Source organism: Suncus etruscus, chromosome 17 (assembly GCF_024139225.1).
Source record: "Suncus etruscus isolate mSunEtr1 chromosome 17, mSunEtr1.pri.cur, whole genome shotgun sequence".
In the NCBI taxonomy this organism is placed as follows: domain Eukaryota; kingdom Metazoa; phylum Chordata; class Mammalia; order Eulipotyphla; family Soricidae; genus Suncus; species Suncus etruscus.
Genome location: NC_064864.1, coordinates 20,598,821 through 20,621,559, shown reverse-complemented (window position 1 = coordinate 20,621,559; position 22,739 = coordinate 20,598,821). Strand labels below are relative to the sequence as shown.

At 48.1% G+C, this 22,739-nt stretch overlaps 1 protein-coding gene across 2 annotated transcripts; it reads left to right on the top strand.

Annotated features, from left to right (window-relative positions):
* Positions 1–448: 448 nt before the first annotated feature.
* Positions 449–21,673, top strand: DGCR8 (DGCR8 microprocessor complex subunit). Of its 2 annotated transcripts, XM_049764601.1 has the most exons (13): positions 450–1,675; positions 2,158–2,317; positions 6,646–6,788; positions 6,959–7,241; positions 10,270–10,467; positions 11,561–11,662; positions 12,384–12,482; positions 14,588–14,670; positions 16,778–16,878; positions 17,185–17,291; positions 18,327–18,454; positions 19,815–19,928; positions 20,749–21,673. In XM_049764601.1, the coding sequence occupies exons 1-13, from the start codon at positions 956–958 to the stop codon at positions 20,830–20,832; spliced, it is 2,322 nt and encodes a 773-aa protein (XP_049620558.1). In that variant the 5' UTR covers positions 450–955; the 3' UTR covers positions 20,833–21,673. The 2 variants fall into 2 exon arrangements, with proteins under 2 accessions (XP_049620557.1, XP_049620558.1); XM_049764600.1 differs by lacking the exon at positions 20,749–21,673 and having other exon boundaries at positions 449–1,675; positions 19,815–20,090.
* The last annotated feature ends 1,066 nt before the right edge of the window (positions 21,674–22,739 follow it).

The following is a 22,739-nucleotide window of genomic DNA, read 5'->3' as shown; positions in this document are numbered from 1 at the left end:
CTTCCATACCTTTGTGCTCTGGTCTGAGGATTGCCCCTCTACCTTGGGCACCAGCTCTGCTCGGCACAGCTGTCAGTAATTTTCAAATAAGGACTGATGATGGGGAATGAGTCCCTTCACTCCAATCCTGGCTTTCTTCTATACTGCCACTTCCCATTCTGCGGTGAACAGAACCTTGCCACCTCTGGTGACCTCGGCACGCTGCATCACTGTCCACCTTATGGGCCCAGGAGAGCCTCTGAGGCTCTAGTGCTGCAGAGTTGAGCTAAGGGTCTTCCGCTCGCCCTAGCAGGTGAGTGGACTGAGTTGCTCTGATGGCCCAGGAGGCCACACACTTTGCATGTGTTCTGGAAAGGGCATCTTTTAGCCACATGCTTGATTCCCTAATATACTGAGTTAAGTGAATGCTTCTTTTATTTTTTTTAATTTTTCTTGTTTTTTTTTAATCCTTTACAGCTTTAAGATAACATTGTTTTTGTACTTTTCAACTAGGAGTCTTAGTGACCAGTTCATAAAATATTGAGCTTTGTACTTTGATGACTTAGCTTAGAAAAAAGTTAAGATTTGAGTTTTTTTTTTTTTTAATATCACGCGGTTACGGGGCCTTGAATCTTGACGTCAGAGAAGAGGACGTTTTCTGTCATTTTGTGATGATGTTTTTAAATCTCTTTGCAGGTGGAAGAGGAAAGGTGCCCCTTTGGCATGAAGACAGACTCGCTTAGTCGTCAGTCATTTAAGCTGAGTGCATTGTGATTTCCAATAATTGAGGCAGTGGTTCTAAAAGCTGTCTACATTAATGAAAAGAGCAATGTGGCCAGCTTGACTAAGCCGCCGGCGTGCGCAGCTCAGGCAGGACGGCACCGGGTCTCGGCGGACTTGTGCATGTTAGCGGTAGAGATTTATGTGAGGTTTTTTAAAACTCTGGTCTTTTCGAATAGTCTTAACCACTTTGGCTATGGAGACCTATGAGAGCCCCTCTCCTCTCCCGCGGGAGCCCCCAGGAGAAGCGGTGATGGAGAACCGAGCTTGCCCCCTCCACGTGCTGCCCCGTGAACAGTCTCCACCACCTCCCCTGCAAACGTCCAGTGATGCAGAGGTAATGGACGTTGGCTCTGGTGGTGATGGACAGGCCGAACCCCCTGCTGAGGACCCGCTCAACTTCTACAGAGCTTCTCTTCTCTCCAAAGGAACCTTCTCTCAGGCCCGCCTCCTCATAGACCCGAACTGTCGTGGCCACAGCCCGCGCACCGCCCGGCACGCACCCGCGGTCCGGAAGTTCTCCCCTGACCTTAAGTTGCTTAAGGATGTAAAGATTAGCGTGAGCTTTACGGAGAGCTGCAGTAGTAAGGACAGGAAGGTGCTGTATACAGGAGTGGAGCGCGACACTCGTGCACAGTGCGGTCTGGCCCTTAGCCCTGTCAGTGGAGACATGCATGCTTGCCCCTTTGGCGGGAGTGTTGGTAATGGGGTAGGCGTAGGGGGTGAGAGTGCTGATAAGAAGGATGAGGAGAATGAGCTGGATCAGGAAAAGAGAGTGGAATATGCAGTGCTCGATGAGTTAGAAGATTTTACTGACAATTTGGAGCTAGATGAAGAAGGAGCAGGCGGGTTCACGGCTAAAGCAATCGTGCAGAGAGACAGAGTGGATGAAGAGGCCTTGAATTTCTCCTATGAGGTATGTTGGCGACCCGACCCTCTTTTGGAGTGCTCTTAGCAAAACCAGAGGAGGTATTTGGGGATTGCAGCATCTTTTGAAAGTTGATACTGCTAAAAAAAAAAAGAAACCAACAAACCCCAAACATATGAGGTGGAAAGAGAATGTGGTGGGACAGACAACTCCGAGGAGTTCAGCTTTTAAGCTCTGTTATTGAAAAGTTTGACGGGTTCATCTTATACCTGTTCCTTATCTTGTACCTGCCTGAGTTGAAAAGTGCTACTGAGAGGCTCTCAGTGGTTTGTGCATCCACTGTGTGTTGCTGTCAGTTGTTGGTTTCTTCCTGTTTGTTTTCCAGATAATCAGGCACCCTAAAGGCACGCCTAGTTCCCCCTTGAGAAAATCTCGTTTCTGTTTCTGTTCTCACTAATGCTGTTAAGTTTGCTCACGGTGCAGGACCTCAGGTGCCAGGGACCGTGGCATCTGAATAGCATGTTTTGCAGGATGATTTTGACAACGATGTTGATGCTTTGCTGGAAGAGGGTCTTTGTGCTCCCAAAAAGAGGCGAATGGAGGAGAAATATGGAGGAGACAGTGATCATCCGTCTGATGGAGAGACAAGTGTGCAGCCAATGATGACCAAGATTAAAACAGTACTTAAAAGTAAGTTGGTAGGTCATGATGTAATAGTGTTCTCAGAAGGCAGAAGAAAAGATCCGAGTCTTGGCTCCAGATTGTGGTCTGGGCCGTGGGCTTGTGTTCGAGGACAACTCGGGTCTGACAAAGGGGACAGTGTATATGTAAAGATAATCCCAAACACATGATGACCCAGGGGGCTGTAGAAGCCACAGAGGCTGCCTTTATGCAGAAGATTGGAAAAAGCCTTTATATGTAGTGGGGTATTGGCATTAGCTGAGAGTTGAAAGGAAGGCAATAAGGTGGTGTGGAGACCAACGCCAGAGGCTGTCTCAGTACAATAATGGGATAGTTGATATCTAAGTTCTTAGGTTCTGTGCTGCAAAGTAGACAAAATCCTTAGAATCAGGAAAAACCTGGCTCCAGTGGTTCTAGGTTGGCTCTAGGTTTAGGTGTGGTTTAAAGGTGAAAGCAGAATGGTTTTCAGTTGACTTTGGGATGAATGGAAGAGCACTCTTGAAGCTCCCAGGATTCTGTCCCATAGCTCATTTTTTGTTTTGTTTTGTTGGGGCCACACCCAGCAGTGCTCCGTGCTTACTCCTGGTAGGCTTAGGGTACCAGGGATTGAACCTGTGTAGCGTGCAAGACAAATGCTCTACTTGTGCCATTGTTCCATGCCCCCCCCCCCCCCCCCAGCTCATTTGTGATGCAGGCTGGTTCGAAAGGAGTTGGTATTGATTTCTCATCCCTGCTTGGAAACACATGACGGTGTCTAGCTGGAACTACCGGGCTAGGCATTTGGGCAGTGTAGAGGGGCTGAAGAGATTAGGTGACCTCTTTAGAGTACAGCTGCTCAAATCACAGGAACAAAACACAGGAACACAAGACAAATCTCCAGTACACGGGTAGCTCCTGATCAGAAGAAAGTGGTGAGGTGTGATGGGAGGAAAGTGAGAGGCAGGCAGGGGTGTAGTCTCATCTGGCTGCAAAGTAGATGTGGCAACAATGCTGGTCTCATGTGCCACTGCCTTGTGGGCTAGTGGTTGCAACAGAACAGACGCTGGGTTCAGCGGTGGACCTGTAGGGATGTTGCTTCTAGAAAGGAGTGGGGAGCAGTCTCTGCTTCAGAACTCTGGAGTCTGAGTTGGCACATAAAGCTCTGTCCGTTCTGAGCAGTATGCAGGTCAGTTGTCTGTATGACTATTAGAGCCTTAGCTCTGCCTGCCAGCTCTGCCTCCTTCCAGGAGATGTGCTGTGTGTGAGCTGCGTGCAAGCTAATTCACGTAGGAGTGGCCCAGACAAACTGTCCCAGGTTATACTTGGCTCGTATTTCAGTTTTTTCTGTCTTAACTCAAAACTGGCTTTACATAGTTCCATTTTGTCTCTTGCCCAAGCAGGAGTGTGTGACTGGTCCATGGTCTTCCGATCTGTAGTATTCATCCTCCCTCCTGTGGCTGGATTGACTGTCTCTTTGTCATTGTGATCTGTATGAAGAGTTGAGCCAAGGTTCAATGTTCTGGGGCTGAGCTGACACACTAAGATGTTGTTTTCCTCATAAATGTGTATAGATATTTGTATAGATGTGTGAGCATAATGTATATATATGTATGTGCACATTTGTTTATATATACACACTACACAGTATATGAAATATTTTGTTTTTTAATTTGTGTGTGGGTGTTTGGGTTCTTAGAGCTTACTCTTTTTGTTGTTGTTGTTGTTGTTGTTTTATTTTTTGGGTCACACCCGGCAGCACTCAGGGGTTACTCCTGGCTGTACTCCTGCCTCAGAAATCACTCTTGGCAGGCTTGGGGGACCATAGGGGGGCCGGGATTCAAACCGCCATCCTTCTGCATGGAAGGCAAATGCCCTGCCTCCATGCTATCTCTCTGGCCCAGGGTTTACTCTTAGTGGTTGTATTTGTGAGTCACTTCTGGCAGTGCTCAACTTACCATATTTGGTGTTGGGGCTCAAACTGGGATTGACTGTATGCAAAGCAAGCTACTTCATTCCTATATTATTTTTCTGGCCTGCCTTTGTGAGGAACTTGGGGGGGGGGGCTTCATACAGTGATGCTCAGAGACCATTCGTTCTCAGGGAATTTCAGGGAATCATTTGTAGTAGTGCTCAGGGAAGCCATAGCGTATACTGGGATTGAACCCCAGTCAGTTGTATGCAAGGCAAGCACCTTACCCTCTATACTATCTCTCTGGCCCCTAGTCCTTGATTTATTTATTTATTTTATTATTACTTTTTTATGGTTTTTTTGGCCACATCCATTTGATGCTCAGGGTTACTCCTGGCTAAGCGCTCAGAAATTGCCCCTGACTTGGGGGGACTAGATGGGATGCAGGGGGATCGAACCACAGTCCTTCCTTGGCTAGTGCTTGCAGACACCTTACCTCTAGCGCCACCTCTTCCGCCCCGACTCCTATTTTTTTTTTTTAAAGTGTGCAGGCACCACCTGGGCTACACCCAGTAGTGCTTGGAGTGTTGTGCAGTGCCAAGGCATCAAATACATGTCTTTAAACATGCTAGACCTGTGCTCTGTCATATGACTATCAACATACCTGCTTGATTTTAAAAATTATTTGGGTGGTGCCTCAAGAATGTGTTTTGTTTTGTATGCATGATAGCATACATACTTTAGACTGACTTTGGTCCTAAGCACCACACCAAAAATACTGTAGGGAGTACTCCTTGTGGTGCTTGGGGACATAGATCCACCCGTCTATTGGAAGTCGTGGTAGAGGCAAGTGGCTCTATTGATTGAATCCCGGGCCTCCTGCATGCAAGCTGTGTGCTCTGCCACTTGAGCCATGGTCCTAGTGTATTATGCTTTTAAAGATTTTGTTTCCCCCTCTGAAAGTGCCAGAGATTGAACCCAGGGCTGTCCATAAAACAAAATTTTTTTAAATGATTGCCTGCAAAGCAATGAAGGGATTGGTAGTAATTCAGTAGTTAGAACTAGTTTAGTGGTTAAGATGCCTGTTTACCTTTGTGTGCAGTCTAACAGGGTTCAATCCCGCAGCATCGTTTCTCCACCCCACCCCCCACCCCCATCCCCAGCACCATCAGGGTTAATTCCTTAGTTCAGAGCCAGGAGTAACTCTTGGTGTGGCCCAAAAACAAAGCAAAGCAGAAAAAAGAAAAAACTGATTTAGAATTTATGTTTTCATTTGAAGTTTGTTTTATATGCCAGAAGAATATGCAGTGTGTTTGTGGTGGAGACATGGCACTTGGTCACAGGAAGCAGTGGTCAGCAGACAATGTTTGCAAAGCTTTTCTCACGCTTGGGGTACCACTGTGACTAAGGCAAATGTGGCCATCACAGTCTTAAGATGCTCACCATCTGTGGCAGCAGGACCTGAGGCCAGGCCTTGTGTCCTGCAGTCACTTATTACGTACACCTTCATGTATCACATGCTGTTCTAGGGCTGGAGTATAGCAGCGAGCGGGGGCCAGAGCAATAGCACTACGGCAGGCATTTGCCTTGTACTCGGCCAACACGGAACTGACCCAGGTTTGATCCCTGGCATCCCAAATGGTCCTCTGAGCCTGCCAGGAATAACTTTGAGCGTAGAACCAGGAGTAACCCCTGAACGCTGCCGGGGGTGGCCCAAAAACAAAATAACAAAAAGCAGTGAGTGGGGTAGACAGTTTCCTGCTGTTTCAGGAGCATTTATGTTCTACAGGTTGCACCAGAAATTTTCAAACTTATTTGGTCTACTGCCTCCTTTTTGGGATGGAGGCATCATTTAGTGCTCCTCAGAAATTACCTCCTTTACATGAACAGACATGACCCTTAATTGAACCTTCCCACCCCCATATATGTCAGTGCCCCCCATTCACCCTCAGGAGTGATGCTGCCCACTTTGGGAAAGAAATACTGGGTTAAAACTGATGAAGCACTGGGCCGGAGAGGTGGCGCTACAGGTAAGGCATCTATCTGCCTTGCAAGCGCATGCCTAGGACGGACTGTGGTTTGATCCCCCGGGCTTCCCATATGGTTACCCCAAGCCGGGGCGATTTCTGAGCGCAAAGCAAGGAGTAACCCTGAGTGTCAAATGGGTGTGGCCCCCCAAATAAAACCTGATGAAGCCGCTGCGAGATGACCTAACTGGGCGGAGCTGGCAGCAACTCTGGGAGAGGAGCAAGGCATGGCTCTACCCTTGGAATGTATTTGCGCCACTCAGCTATTTTTATTTCCCCTGTGTCATAATTAAAACCATTGAACATTACATAGATTTCAGATGTACGTGGTAATCCATTTGCATGTCAAATGTCATGATTTTACAAATACCCAGACAATTCTCTGTGTTTTTAAAGTGATTGTAGGATGTTCTTTTGTGCAGGTCGTGGCCGCCCACCTACAGAACCCTTGCCTGACGGGTGGATCATGACATTCCATAATTCTGGAGTTCCTGTGTACCTACACAGAGAGTCTCGGGTGGTCACCTGGTCCAGGCCGTACTTCTTGGGAACGGGAAGCATACGGGTAGGGGATGCCTCAGTCATGACTTTGAGTCTCGAGTTCTCAGCCCGAACTTACATCTCTGCAAACACTGCATGGTGGCCCCACAGAGACGGTGAAAGCTTCGGTGGAAAGCTTTGGCTGCTTCAGCCCTCGGGTTCTCTTTAATCTGTGTCTCAATTCCCTCTCCACAGAAACACGATCCTCCTCTGAGTAGCATACCTTGTCTGCATTACAAGAAAATGAAGGATAATGAGGAAAGGGAGCAGAACAGTGAACTCACTCCAAGTGGGGACGTGTCCCCCATCAAGCCCCTGAGCCGACCTGCAGAGCTTGAGTTCCCACTGGAAGAGCCCGAGTCCGTTGGGACCGACTCAGGGCCCCCCGATGAGAAGGACCCGCTGGGGACAGAGGCTGCCCCTGGGGCTCTGGGGCAGGTCAAGGCCAAAGTGGAAGTGTGCAAAGATGAATCTGTGGGTAAGTTTTGGAGTGAACACTTTCCCTCCACCTTCCCCAGGACGCACTTGCAGGGTGTTGCTGCAATCCCTGCTTCCCCAGGGTCTCCTTCCTCTGTGTTGTGCGCCCTGTGTCCCCCTGCTTTGCTGGAAGGTATATGTGTATGCTGTGCTAGAGGAACCTGTCCTGCCAGTCTCCTGTGCAGTCAAACTCCCCAGCTCTACAGCATAGACTAGCACCTGGCGCCTTTCCAGCCATTTCTGGGATTTGGCACTCTCAGCAGGATGATTTACTAGTGTCTTAGGTCCATGGATTCGGCCTTCTGTGGACATTTTCCTCTTCTCTCTGTGGTTGTCTTGTGGGAGAATTGTTGGCTTCACTCACTTTTGTGTCTCAGTTTAGTGTAGTTGTCTCTTCAGTGGGAATGACCTTTATTTTAGCTCTTCACTGAATCTCAGTGGAAGAGATTTTTTCTTTCAGTATTTCTCTCTCTTGATTTTGTCTTGGGGATTGTTCTTGGTGGATCATGAGATGCCAGGGATCAAAGTAGAGTCTCCCACATTCAAGGCATGTGCTCTTCCTTTGAGCCATTTCCCTGGCTTTATTTTCAGGGATAGGTATTTTATTTTATTTTTGGCACTGCAGGGCTTACTCCTGACTCCTGACTCTGCACTCAGGAAACACTCCTGGTGATGCTCAGGGAAATGCCAGGGATCAAATCCATGTTGACTGTATACAAAGCAAGCATCCTGCGTTCTGTTCTGTACTATCTCTTTGGGTTCTATTTTCAGGATTCCTTGTACAACTGCCTGATATGTTCATTAATTCTTGCATGCAAGGGGTCCTGGAAGAGTGTGGGGAGGATGACTATAGTCAAGGTCGAAGAAATCTTTTGGACTAGTAAGAAACAGCATCATGTGCTTGGAGAAGATGCAGTGGATGCCTCTGGGAAGGGTGCTCATAGATTTGCACATTACAAGAGGGGTGGGGTACTTTTCCATCTCCCTACTGCATGGGTCCAAGTCTCTCCTTGGTCTTTTTCCTGAGGAAGCTTCTCTCAAGTTGGTTCCTGGGGTGTGGGGGCTTTTTCTGAACCCAACAGGAAGGTAGTGTTTTCTCTTTTTTTTTTTGGTTTTTGGGACACACCTGGTAACGCTCAGGGGTTACTCCTGGCTATGTGCTATGTGCTATGTGCTCAGAAGTTGCTCCTGGCTTGGGGGACCATATGGGACACCGGGGGATCGAACCGCGGTCCGTCCAAGGCTAGCGCAGGCAAGGCAGGCACCTTACCTTTAGTGCCACCGCCCGGCCCCAGGTAGTGTTTTCTTTCAAAACTAATAGTTTATGGGCCAGAGCTGTGGCACAGCTGTAGGGCATTTGCCTCGCAAGCACTAACCTAGGATGGACCTCGGTTCGATCCCTTGGCGTCCCTATGGTCCCCCAAGCGAGGAGTGATTTCTGAGTGCATAGCCAGGAGTAACCCCTGGGCGTCACCGGTTATAGTCCAATATATATAAATATATATATATATTTTTTTTCATGTTCATGGCAATTTATTCCAAACATACCGTATTTTCCAGCATATAAGACGACTTTTGAAACAAAAAAAAGTCAACCGAAAATCGGGGGTCATCTTATATGCAGAGTATATCCCGAAAAATGTTTCAATATGCTGCTAAACGAAAATTATCTGAATATTACCACAAAACGAATTTTCCAACTCGATCCTGCACCAATGACTGCAAGGCTACTCGGACTGCCTCTCTAACTCAGCCAATCCAAGCAGGCTTTTGACGCATGCAAATTAGACAGTGTTCTGGACCCGAATCTACACTGTCAAAAGCCTGCTCAGATTGGCCAGAGTCAGAGAGGAAGTCTATTACAGTATAACTTCTGAACCTTTGATTGTTGTTATTGGCTCACTGTGGTACATACAGTTGTAGCACAAGAACGTTCTGTCTGATACAGCGGATATAGGCCTAAAACTTTGTTTTAACTGCAAAATTAGGGGTTTGTCTTATACGCCGGAAAATACAGTAACTGCTCTGTACTTACATGTATGCAAAAATGCAATTTGGATTTATACTAAGTATAGATATGCTGTTTTGTAACCTGATATGTCAGTGTTTCACATGAAGTCCCCCTTGCAGCTTTTTAGCTGGGCTCTTTGTCTTTAGGTGTGGGGATGTGGGGACTGGCAGGAAACACTAGTGGGTCAATAAGAATGCCTTGAATCAGGCAGTCTTGGGGGAAAGAAGGGAAATAGAAACAGCAGGAAGCCCCTGGAATCTCCCTGAACATGAGAGAATAAGTGCCTGAACTAGAGCTATAGGGTTAGGCCAGCAATGCTGAGGGGCAAATTGCTCCTGGAAGCATCTGTGAGGTTCAGTATGCTGCTGAGAGGAGGGTGGGTTTAAGATTAAGATGAGAGGTGGACTGTGGATGCACAGCTCCATAGCTGTTACTGGACCTATTTTGATATGAGAAAAATCTCTGAATTTGTGTGTGTGTGTGTGTGTGTGTGTGTGTGTGTGTGTGTGTGTGTGTGTGTGTGTGTGTGTGCGCAAACACCCTACCCACTATGCTATCACTCTGGCCCTGAAAATTTCTAAATTCTTAAACTTTTTCAGTTTTGGTATTCTTATTCTGCTTTAAGTAAATTAAGAATGTCTTAGAGGGCCGGAGAGATAGCATGGAGGTAAGGCATTTGCATTTCATGCAGGAGGTTAACGGTTCGAATCCCGGCGTCCCATATGATCCCCCATGCCTGCCAGGAGCAATTTCTGAGTGTGGAGCCAGAAATAACCCCTGAGCACTGCCGGGTGTGACCCAAAAACCACACACACACAAAAAAAAGTGTCTTAGAAATCTCTGCACTGGCCTCGCTGTCAGAAGGGAGGATCTGGTTTTGTTCTGGAAGAGCTTTCCAGCTCTTGAGAAAGACTAGGGAGAGTGGGTGCTTGTGGCTGCAATGGGTTTAGTGGGAGTCAATTGCTATCCTGCCCCAGGCAGAGGAGCTGTGAACAAGATTATTGTAAATTTTGTACAGATCTTGAGGAATTCCGAAGCTACCTGGAAAAGCGATTTGATTTTGAGCAAGTTACTGTGAAGAAATTCAGGACTTGGGCTGAGCGGCGACAGTTCAACCGAGAAATGAAACGGAAACAGGCGGAGTCTGAAAGGCCCATTCTGCCTGCCAATCAGAAGCTCATTACATTATCTGTACAAGATGCACCCACAAAGAAAGGTGAGGAATAAATAAATCACACTTGTGATTTATTTCTTGTGTTTTTTTTTTTGTTTTTTTTTTTTTTTTTTTTTGTTTTTTGGGCCACACCCTGTGACGCTCAGGGGTTACTTCTGGCTATGCGCTCAGAAGTTGCTCCTGGCTTATTGGGGGACCATATGGGACGCCGGGGGATCGAACCGCGGTCCGTCCTAGGCTAGCGCAGGCAAGGCAGGCACCTTACCTCCAGCGCCACCGCCCGGCCCCACACTTGTGATTTATTATCATGTTTTTAAAGGGGGTTTGGTCTGGGCTACATTTGGTGCATGGGGTTACTCCCAGCCATGCTTAGGGTACCTTGCAGTGTTAGAACCATACTCAGCTACATGCAAGGCAAGCACCTTAACTTATCTCTTTGGCCCTGTGGGGTTGGTAAATTTTAGCATTGGAAAACTGATTTTATAAAAATATATTAGTTTTGTTTTGTGGCCACATCCAGTGGCACTTGGGTTATTCCTACCTCTGCACACAGAAATTACTCCTGGCAGGCTTAGGGGACCATTTGGTATGCTGGGGACTGAATTGAGGTCGGCCACATGTGTGAATGCCCTTTCCACTATGCTATCACTCTAGTCCCTCACTGATTAGTTTTGTGTGTGAATTGCCTTTCTTTAAGCACTCCCCAGCAGTGCTTACATCTGTGATGGTGCTCAGGAGGCTATGCTGTATCAGGGATTAAACCTGGGGCCCATTCTATTCCAGGAACATGTTTCCACCCTTTGAGTGATTTCCCTGGCCCTTAATGTTTGTTTATTGATCCCGAACAAGAGAGGGAGTATGCCTTGAATGCTATCAACTCAGGTTCAATCCCCGACACTTCATATGGTCCCCTGAGCACTGCCAGGATTAATTGCTGGGTGCAGAGCCAGGAGTTAACTTTGAATATCACCTGGTGTGAACCAAATACAAAAACAAACAAAAAGTTTATATTTATCTTGCAGAACAGACAGGTACCATATAAACAGTAGTTGGGAATGTGGATGGTGTCAGGTTCCCAAGTGCTAGCTTTTAACCAATTCTCATACTCATGCTTAATTGGTTCTTTTCATTGCAGAATTTGTTATTAATCCCAATGGGAAATCTGAGGTCTGCATCCTGCACGAGTACATGCAGCGTGTCCTCAAGGTCCGCCCTGTTTATAATTTCTTTGAATGTGGTAAGTTTGACCTTTCCCATCTCAGTCCTGAAGAAGCGCACCCGTCACATTGGTTAGCCGGGGAACAGTTGCTGACTGCAAGATAACGCTCCCCTGGGATAGAAGTGGAGGGTAAAGAAAAGCCGTTCCTTTTTGTGAAAGTGAACCCATCAGTGAGGGTGGCTTTTCCTTTCCTCTGCTTTCCTTCTTGTCTGTCCACATTCTTGCCTTCGTATTTCTCCTACTTGCTTTGCCGTGAGGACGACCTCACCGCTGCAGTTGTCTTCCTCCTGTGCTGAGTGGATGAAGAGGCCTCAGGCATATTCTAGCCTGACTTCATGCCTTTTTTGTCTTTGGCTATTCCTAGTACACCTTTGTGAATGCCAGTTTCTCTCCCTTTTTCCTTGGCATTTCTTTGGCTTACTCTAGCTTTGCATCCCTGCCTCCCAGTCTTCACTCCATCTCTCTTAGACCCTGTCCCTTTCACCTCTACCATCTATCTGCTCCTGCTTCCTCTCTAACATGACACCTCATGTTCCCCATGCCCATGCTTTTCCTGCTCTGCTCAGCTCTTCCTGGCCATCCTTTTGAGTCCATCTCCATGCCTCAGGGAGTCCCCCAGATCTTTTCCAGTCAGACTTGCACTCCTCGAGCAGCCCTCACTTAAGTTGGTTAAACAGACTATATGAATTCTTCTAATTTCTTGACAAGTGTGTTTTAAAACAGCGATTTTAATTTTAAGAGAATCCAAGTGAGCCTTTTGGTGCCTCTGTGACCATTGATGGTGTGACCTATGGATCTGGAACTGCAAGCAGCAAAAAACTTGCCAAGAATAAAGCTGGTAATGTTCCTGGTTGGGTGTTGGAGACACGTACTCCCTTGGCTAGGGAGGGTGGAGCTATAACTCAGGAGGGGGGCAGCAGGTGGACAGATAGGTCCCCTTTCTTTATTGCATGGGACTTGGATTTACTTTTGGTTTTACTTTGATTTTTGCCTTCTTGGCCACACCCAGCTGTGCTCAGGGCTTTTTCTTGACTCTGCACTCAGGGATCACTTCTGGCAGGCCTCAGGACCATATGAGGTGCTGGGGATTGAACCTGGATTGGAAGCATGCATAGCAAGCACCTTACTATTGTTAGTATTGTTGCTCTGGTCCATATACAGTGTTTTAGTCACATACTGATTAGAAAGTTTTCACGTGTAGAAAGTTAACTTAAAGAATGAAAGTCATACACCACAGTTGGGCCAGAGTCTCCCATCCATGGCATCTTTACTCAAAGATGTTGGAATGTGCTCAGAACTGACTACACCATGCTTAGCACATTTTAGAATGGTATGTACCTAAACCAAGCAGGACACAGGCATGCAAGGAGTTATGTTTGTTTTGTTTTGTTTGTTTTTTTTGGGGGGCCACACCCGGTGGTGCTCAGGAGTTGCTCTGTATTCAGAAATCGCTCCTGGCAGGCTCGGGGGACCATATGGATGCCAGGGATTATATCTGGGTTCGTCCTGGGTTGTCTGCGTGCAAGGCAAATGCTTTGCCACTGTGCTATCCCTCTGGCCCCAGATTTTGAACTACTTACCCTGTGGTGCTGCTGTAGGTAGAACCTTGTCTGAGGCCTGTCATGCATGCCCTTTGGGGTAAGCCATACCACAGCCCCAGGGTGATTATTTACTGAAAATTAGCATTGGCAGATCCCTAGGAAAATTTGTTTTCTTGTTGAAAACCAATTGTATATTTTCTCTCTCTCTTTTTTTTTTTTTTTTTTTTTTTTGGTTTTTGGGCCACACCCGGTGACGCTCAGGGGTTACTCCTGGCTATGCGCTCAGAAGTCGCTCCTGGCTTGGGGGACCATGTGGGACGCCGGGGGGGATCGAACCGCGGTCCGTCCTAGGCTAGCGCAGGCAAGGCAGGCACCTTACCTCTAGTGCCACCGCCCGGCCCCCCCAATTGTATATTTTGACCATATATTTACTGTTATTTTCTATCGGGGATTGAACCTGCTTGCTACTTTATCTCTCCAGCCCCTGTGCTGCTCCAGTGTCACCAACCATATCCCGTTTTGGGAGAGTGGACCCATTTCCGGGCAGATGCTAAATATCCCTTGGCCCTGGCCTTCATAGGTTCATTGATGAAGTTTCTCTCATTGCCATGTTGTCTTGCAGAGCAAGTCTGAACTTTAGAAAGCATGGAGTGAGTTGGTTGTAGCACAGTAGAACTAGATCTAAGGGTTCTTTTGTTGTTGTTGGTGGTGATGGGACTCAGTTTCCCCTTCCCTGGTATTGTTTTCCTGTGGTGGTTTTCTGAGGGTACTTGGAAGAATTCATACGAGTATCTTTGTGAAACTTTGCTGGGTTCTCACTTCCTGATCTTTGGAAAGGCCTGCTACTGTGCTAGCTAGATGCTGCTGTCTAAGACTTTAAATAGATACATGGATTTGACTGAGGCTCTGTGAAGCCTACATAGTAAGTTGGTGTGAGGGTTGCCGACTGGCCCCATACAGCACCTCCCCAGACTGCAGCTGGGGACCTGGGCTCTACTGATTTGCTCCAGGATCCCTCCCTTCCCTCTGTCCTACAGAAGCTCCTTCCACAATAGAATCCAGTTGGCTGTTTCTTCCTCTCACACATGTGGCCTTTTCAGTCTTTAATCTTCTCTTCTTTGCTTATGCCTTTTGTCTCCCACCCTATCCCCAGACATGGATCTCTCTTCTCCAAGGCTTCCTACAAGTACCTTGGTGTAAGAGCATTTGGCTAGTCTGGTCTGTGAGGTCTCCTCTCCTCAGGAAATGTATACACTCAGTCCTCTGCTAGCCAGGCCTCTAAAAGGCTTTGTTCTTCTGGTCTTTGCTGTGCCCTGAGCTATGGGGTCCTGCCCAGGAGCAACTGTGCAGACTGGGGAGAGTACTGGACCCAAGACCTCACGTTGGGGTTTTTCTTTCACAGCCCGAGCCACACTCGAGATTCTTATCCCCGACTTTGTTAAACAGACCTCTGAGGAGAAGCCCAAAGACAGTGAAGAGCTGGAGGTAAGTGTCGGTATCCTGCCTGTTGTTTGGATTGGGGCTGCCCCTCTTAACTATAGCCTGGGCATGAGGATTTCAGCATCTAAGGTCCATGGGATTTTGTTTGTCTTGGTACTGTGTCACTTTTTCTTAGATTTTTGTCCCCTGTGTTTATAACTGGGTGATAAGATACTACATAGATAATGTGTTTGAAGGAACTTTCTGTAGACCTATGTTGACTATAAACCTTTGAGTTCGATAATACAAGTTAGAAGAGTTTTAATATGAAGAGCTGTTAAAAACTAGTTATGATCTTTTTGGGGAAATACCATCTTGTAATAATTTATAGTAAAGGCTTTATTGATGACAGCTTATGATATATGGTTTTCAAACATAGAATTTGTCCTTTTAAGCAGTAAAGTTCAGTGGACTTTTTTTTGCGGGGCGGGGGGGGGGGTTGGATTTTGGGTCACCTGGCAGTGCTCAGGAGTTACTCCTGGCTCTGTGCTCAGAAGTTGCTTCTGGCAGGCTTGGGGGACCATATGGGATGTTGGGATTCGAACCGGGGTCCGTCCTGTGTTGGCCAGGTGCCCCGTTCTGTGGACTTTTGAGTTATTTAAGATTTATATAACTATCATTACAATCTAATCTTAGAATATTTTTATCCAGGGAGCTGGATAAAAATCTTGGTAGTTGGTGCTTTCAGGCCATTGATTGCCATGGCTGCATTTACAGGCTTCACCTTCTACCAGTGCTGCTCATCCAGCCTGCATTTTGTTGAGTAGGTCACTTTTGTCCTATGCGTGCTTGAGCTGCAGTCCCCAAACTCTGCTTGAGGTTTTCACAGTAGCAGCAGGCTGCTGATGTTATGCTGGGAGATAGCTCAGTGATAAGAGTGTTTGCCTGGCCTATGTGAAGCCCGGTTAAGTCCCCAACACTAGGAAAATAAAAGTGGGTGCTGAGCTAGAGAGGGCTCTCCTAGTAGAGAGTGAGAGCCCAACACTGCTCATGGGGTTCAGTGCAATGGCAAGAATATCCTTGAAAACTGGTTTATACTGACGAGGGTGTTTGAAAAGGAGGTGCCTCATGGGGACCTGTTGGAAGATAATAGACAAATGAGAGAAGAGAATTTCCTGTTCTCCATAATTGACAGAAACAGCCCCTTCCTTTCCTTGATTTGGGTGAAGTGAACCTACCTCTTGATAAAGCAGGCACCAAGATCAGTCAGCAGTGCTCATTGCTTATAAGGGGAGGGCAGGGACACCTTGAGTGTGCTTGTGCACCTAGGTGGGAGCAATGCTGCCACAAGCCCAAGGAAACTTTGGGTAACTTCAGAGTGGAGCCCCTTTGATCCCCATGGCTCTTATCCGGAATGGTGAGAAAATACGTCTCTGTGCATATTTGTGTCTGTATGGTAGGCCCCGGTGGCTGGAGGTGGGATGTTCTGTTATCAGCTGATGGCAAGCTCCCATCTCAGTAGGCTGTGTGGGCTCAGCCTGGCTGCTCTCTGCTCCCTTTCCCCACCCCACTCGTTTTCACACTCACCCCTAGATTCCTGATACTTTTGTTAAGGTGATTGGTTTCAGAACCAGTATTAAACTTTGTGGTTCTAGGACTGGTCCCTCTGTGGTTGTTGAAGTTTCAGGAGACCTGGCTATTCTTTTAGTGGCAGGGATTTGTTTTGGGGTCACAGCAGTGTTCAGGGACTATTCCGGGCTTTGCTGAGGAGTGACTCTTGGCCATGTTCAAAGGGACCATATGGATCACATATAGTGTTTGGGATTCAAACTGAGGCCAGCAGGGTGTGAGGCAAGCACCATAATTCCTGTACTATCCCTGACCTTTGGGAGTGGTGATTATTTTGGGTTGGTGGCCATGCTTTTCAATATTCAGGGATTGCTCCTGGTTCTGTGCTCAGGGGTCATTCCTAGTGGTGGTGCTTGGGAGAACTTATGTGGAAAAGACTCCCAGGCCTTCTCACTGTGGGCCCTGCAGCAAGGGCACGAAGTGGGGCTGCAGAGTGAAGTGGGCTTTGGCTTTTTTGGTGAAGTAACACAGGAAGCAGTGGGGTACAGCTAAGCCACACCAGCAACTTTGGGCCAACACTTGGGGTGGCTGCTTTGTTTTACAGTATTTTAACCACATCAGTATCGAGGACTCACGGGTCTACGAGCTGACCAGCAAGGCCGGACTGTTGTCTCCCTATCAGATCCTCCATGAGTGCCTTAAAAGGTAGGGCAGAGGGCGAGGAGTGTGTCCCCAGGTGCCTACCAGCCTTATTGGAACTCTGGCTCAGCGGGGAAAGGAAGGACGAGCCACTGCAGGTATTCCTAATGCACACAGCAGCCCTCAGTGCCTAGTGCTTGGTCCGTGCCCCATGGGGTTGAGTGTACCTGGAGAATCCGTCCTCTTCAGCTGAAAAGTGAGGTTGGGGAAAGGGTGGCCCTTTTACTTCAGAGAACCATAAAAGGGTTTGCAGAGTCAACCTTTCCTCTTCTTCAGCTGATGTCCCCCATTTGTCTTCATTTTCTTTTCAAGAAACCACGGAATGGGTGACACATCCATCAAGTTTGAAGTGGTTCCTGGTAAAAACCAGAAGAGTGAATATGTCATGGCCTGCGGCAAGCATACAGTTCGAGGCTGGTGTAAGGCTCTTCCCCCTTTGTGGAAGGTCCTCTGGGGGGATATCTCTGCATCTCTGCAGCGTGGTTTGCCCTGAGCATCAGCTTAGGCCTTGGCCACCTATAGCCTTGTCCTTGGTTTATTTTCCCAAGGCAGAGCCTGTTCCATACCTGCCTATTCATTTTGGCTAGATCCCCTCTGGCTCCCACTGCATCCATCGGCCCTGGGTGCTACCCGAGGCTCAAGGCTCTGTTTGCTCCCTGCACCAGTTTTCTGCACTCCATGTCATTTGGTGCTCAGAGTAACCGTTTTTGAAATGTATTCATTTTTGGTGAGGGTTAGCACATCAGGTGTACTCAGGACTTCCTCTTGGCTCTGCATTCAGGAGTGACCCGATGGTGCTCTATTATCAAGCTAAGATACAGCTACATGCAAGGCAAGCACCTTAATTCCCTATACTATCTTTCTGACCCAATAACTATATATTAAAAGAAAACTAGACTCTAGGAACATAGAACCATTAATATACATTAAGGACAGTGCAAGCAATCTGGGAAGCTGCAGAAGCATCTTAGACTTTGTGTCTCCTGCGCCTTGGCAGGCAGCAGTCCCCCACTGTGACTTCCTTGAACTAATTGACAGGATGTTGGAATACAGGAATACTGTGCCACCATCTTTCAACATGGGAGACCGCAGAGGCGTGGGTGAACTCCCCTCTAGCCAGAAGTGTCTCCTGGCACTCTGTTCTCACACAGCCAGCACCTGCCCCTGGTCTCCCCTTCATGCACAGCTACCCTCTAGAAACTTCTCTGAGCAGCCCCCGGCCTTGGTTACAGGCTTCATGGCACATGCTACTGCTTGTCCATGTCTGGTAATGGGGAGGCATGTGACCTTGTCTTCTAGCCAGGTGGGATGGCACAGGGCACTCAGTGCCATGGTGGCAGCAACATCTGCTTCTTGAAAAATTTTGAGGAATGGCAGGCGTGCTCCTGTTGAGGGAGGTGACTCTGGACAGCAGGTTTGTGACTCTTTTCTCCATGTGTCCTTCTTTCTCATAGGTAAGAATAAGCGAGTTGGGAAACAGTTAGCCTCTCAGAAAATCCTTCAGCTGCTGCATCCACATGTCAAGAACTGGGGATCTTTACTACGAATGTATGGCCGGGAAAGCAGCAAGATGGTCAAACAGGTGATCTGACTCTGTCCTGCTCTGGGTCATTTCCCCAGGGGAGCATATGTCTAGGAAGGGCCTATGGCCTTAGGGAAAGGGTCTCTTTTAGGCCTCCTCTGTGTGTCTGGTGGTGAGGGTTTGAGTCCTCCCTGGGGGAGCCTGACTGGGATGGGGACTTTATGCACAGGCTCAGAGTGGAGTGAGGGTAGACATCAGTATGAAGGTTTGAGGGCTGAGCCCTTGTGCTAATTTGAGGATAACCATTATTAGTTTGAAGAAAAGGGTGCATACTGGCTTGCTCCAGCAAATAACAGTTTCCCTTTCATCTATTTTGGGAAGACCTTCCGTTTTAAACCAATATCCTTAGGCTTGAATGATTTGTGGGATTGGGGGAAGAACTGAAGTGAGTTTTTCTTTATTCCTCCACCCCATGTTTACCATGTTTGGGGTTTTGGTGCCTGAATGAGTAGAGCAGTCATCAGTGCAGAGTGTAGGGCTGCTTAGATGATCAGAGGACTGTATTGGGCCCTTGAGCCTCTCGCTGAAGTGGCATTTGCTCTGGGTGTGAAAAGCAGGATCTCGGGGTGAGGCAAGGTCCCGAGGGTGCTCAGGAAGCTTCAGGGTACATCTTTAGAAAATGATACAAAGTAAGTGCAAACTAAAGATTCCTGTGTACATCTGGATAGTCTTGGCCAGATTGAGGAAGATAAGGCAGCAGCCAATTGGGCCAGAATCCCAGTGAGCTGGGGTGGTGAGTACTGGAACCAAGGATCAACAAGCCTCTTGTGAGGGTCTCCCTTCCTCTCCCGTTCCCTTCACTTCCTCCTTCCTTTCCTGCCTCTCTCCTTTCCCTCCTCCATTCCTCCCTCTCCCTCTACTCTCCATCTCTCCACCTACACGTGCCTGTACTCAGCTCAGAGGACCAGTTTAATCCCAGGGTATTAGGAGCAAACCTGGGTCTAGTCAGCTGTGTACAAGCCAAATGCCCTACTCTGTACTATCTCTTGCTCCCCAGAGAGCCTATTGAAGTCAATCTCAGGAAAAATGGAGCGTTCTTTGGAAGTCAGAGGCCAATGGTTTTGTAGCCAGGCCCTATGCTAGGACCTACCCTGTCTGCAGTATCCTGTCTGCTGGCTGAGGCCTGGCTCTGCTCCCTTTACTGTCAGGGTTATGGAAATGGCCCTCGCCAGCCTGAGCTCCTGTGAGGCTCCAGAGCAAGAGTGGAGCCAACTAGGGATCTGGGTCCCTTTCTCTAGTGAAAAAGCTTCTTGCTGAGGTCAAGGCCTAAGTAGGGGCAGCCAGGAACTTAGCTCAATACATTAGCCCCCAGTCTCAGGTAGGAGAGTGAGTGGGATCATATGGTTCATGTGTCCCCCAGGAAACCTCAGACAAGAGTGTGATTGAGTTGCAGCAGTACGCCAAGAAGAACAAGCCGAACCTACATATCTTGAGCAAACTGCAGGAGGAGATGAAGAGACTGGCAGAGGAGAGGGTGAGTACACAGTCCTGCTGGAACCCTTCACTGCCTTTCCTGTGCCACATGCTGACGTTGGGGGAAGGGGAGCCAACCCTCGGCCGATGTCCCCATGCCAACAGTGCCCAGGTTCAGCTCTCAACCCATCCAGTTTAGATTTGTTCTTCATAATGTGTCTGACAAATCACTTTAGCATTAGTCAAGAGACTTACCTGTGGGTAGAAGAATCCTTTTCTGTGTTCATGCTGATTCCCCGCTTGGAATTTTTGTATGTTTGGTTTGGGGCCACTCCTAGTGATGCTCAGGACTGACTCCTGGCTCTGCATTTAGGAATACTCTTTGTGGGCTCAGAGATCTTATGGGATGCCAAGTATCAAACCTGGGTCAGCCAAGTGCAAGGCAAATGCCCTGCCCACTGTACTCTCTCTTCAGCCCCATTGTGTCCACACTTGGTGTGACAGTCTGAGAACAGGGAATGTCCTAGCCAGGTCCCTGGGACATTGTGGGTGACAAGACTGACAGCTCTGACAGGGGGGAAAGAGATGTGTGTGTCTATATGTTTCCTGACCCACCCGATTGTCCCAGGTGACTTAACTCCTTCACCTCGTCCCCTAGGTTTTTTTTTTTTTTTTTTTTCAGTTCTCGGGTCTTCATTCCTTCCAGCTTGCACAGCAGTGCCTTTATATGTCTTCTACCAGATAACCCCTGGCACCAGTCAGTTTGCACATTCTTCCCCACTCCCCTCCACACACACATTTGCCCTCCTCGGAGCCTTTCTCCTCTGGTTGACTGCATGTTGTTATTCCATTGGCATCACTGACCATGTTGTTTGTTCTAGGAGGAGACACGGAAGAAGCCCAAGATGTCTATCGTGGCATCTGCCCAGCCTGGAGGGGAGCCCCTGTGCACTGTGGATGTGTGAGGGAGGCACCGGGCCGGGCATTCCAGGAAGACCACACACCGCTCGCTGCACCTTCAGGCCTCCCGTGCCAGCTCTTCCTGAGGCCCTTTTCTGCAGGACAGCCCCGAGAGGGGGCTCCAGTGGTGCACAGGACAAGTGGGGGCACAACATTTCCTGGGAGGCCCACACATAGGTGTGAGTGGATGTGTTCAGGGATGGACTCGGCCTGACTGACTGTGCAGGTGGACCTCCACTTGTATGGACTTGCCGCAGACTGCTTTTATGAAGGTTTTCATTAATTTTAGTATGTAATATGAATCGACAAAGTGGTAGTTGGATGACAGATGAAATGAGAAAGAGACAGCTGAGTCCCATGGTCCCCTGTATCCAGGGTATTTTCATGGGCCACTACAGGGACCTGGTCAGAAGACTCACACTGGCACTCCTGTATTTTTCCCTTTCTCTGAAGATGTTAGGAATCTTTTTGGTTAAAATAGACACAATGTTAGCAATTAATCTTTTCAGAGATTGCAGGCAAACCTTTAAGGCAGTTCTTCAGCCTTGAAATATGTTGCCAGTGTGACTGGCCTGCCAGTCCCCTTTTGACCCGATGCCCTGGCCCTGGGCTGGACTGCTGGCCATTTCTGAGGATGTCTCATTGCCCCAAAGCACGTCTTAGATAGACATTGAGGCTTCCCATCTCTGCTGGCCTCTAGCAACTTTTTACCGAAGATTTTTGCACAGTCAAGTCCATCTGTTCGTTCACCCATCAATTTTTAAAGCTTTTATGATATTTTAGCATTTGGAAAGAAACTTTTACAGCGAGTAGAAGATAGATTTGGAATCATGTAGCAAATTTAAACAATGCATTTTAGCATGTGGACTTGAGAAGAAACAAGGCCTACAGCACTAGCCCTTCTTGATCACAAACTGGCGCCTTCACCTGAGCTCCAGAGGCTCCAAGGGGATGGCGACACTGGGCTGCACTGACAGTGTCCTGAGCTGCCAGGCCTGGTGGCTGCTTGTCCCTGGCCAATGGTTTGTGTTCTGCAGGTGGCTGCAGGCATTAAACACAGCTCTTGGCAGCCCCCTTGTGTAAAGTGGCTCTCTGTGCCCCACCATTCCCTAGTGGGTAGTGTAGATGGCGTTTGCTTTCAGGAACAGATTGTCGGCCTTGTGGGCCACCTTCAGCGTACCCCTCCCTTGCCACCCATCAACCCAGGTCAGCCTCTCTGCTGACCTTTAGAAAACAGTACCCTCCCGTCAAGTTGCTTAGACACTTGCTGTTATCTTGCCTCTTGTCTGCTGCTGTGAAAACCATTTTGACCATGACTGTTCACCCCCAAAGAGCCAGATGTGCCATCGTGAACCAAAGCTGTATGCACCTGTTGCTAAAAGTGGGGAGCCTTGCTGCGGCAGCCAAGTCTGCCTGTCCTCTATGTGAGGGACCGAAGGCAGGGGCAGCTAGTGCTGCTGCCACCTCTGGGCAGCTACAGCCTGTTTACCTCCCAAGGGCAACTGGGCCACAGCTGGAAGGGTGAGCCTTGATTCTTTGAATGCATAAAGCAAAATGTCTGAGAGGGAATGGCTGGTGTGTTTTCTGCCTGGGAAAGGTTGGGTGGGAACAAGTCTTCACATGGCCAGAGCTTCTGCCATTGCTTCCACAACACATTCCTGAGCACAACAAGCTTCTTTTTTTTTTTTTTTTTGGTTTTTGGGCCACACCCGGTAACGCTCAGGGGTTACTCCTGGCTATGTGCTCAGAAGTTGCTCCTGGCTTGGGGGACCATATGGGACACCGGGGGATCGAACTGCGGTCCATCCAAGGCTAGCGCAAGCAAGGCAGGCACCTTACCTTTAGCGCCACCGCCCGGCCCACAACAAGCTTCTTAAAGCGAGCTTGAAGTCATCCCAGTAGAAGCAGGAAA

Bases quoted from the DNA above. Each gene is read 5' to 3' on its own strand.
- DGCR8 (XM_049764600.1), top strand. From the start codon at position 956: ATGGAGACCTATGAGAGCCCCTCTCCTCTCCCGCGGGAGCCCCCAGGA. The intron at 2,318-6,645 runs GTAAGTTGGTAG...TCTTTTGTGCAG, and splicing joins GATTAAAACAGTACTTAAAA to GTCGTGGCCGCCCACCTACA. The intron at 16,879-17,184 runs GTAGGGCAGAGG...TTTCTTTTCAAG, and splicing joins CTCCATGAGTGCCTTAAAAG to AAACCACGGAATGGGTGACA.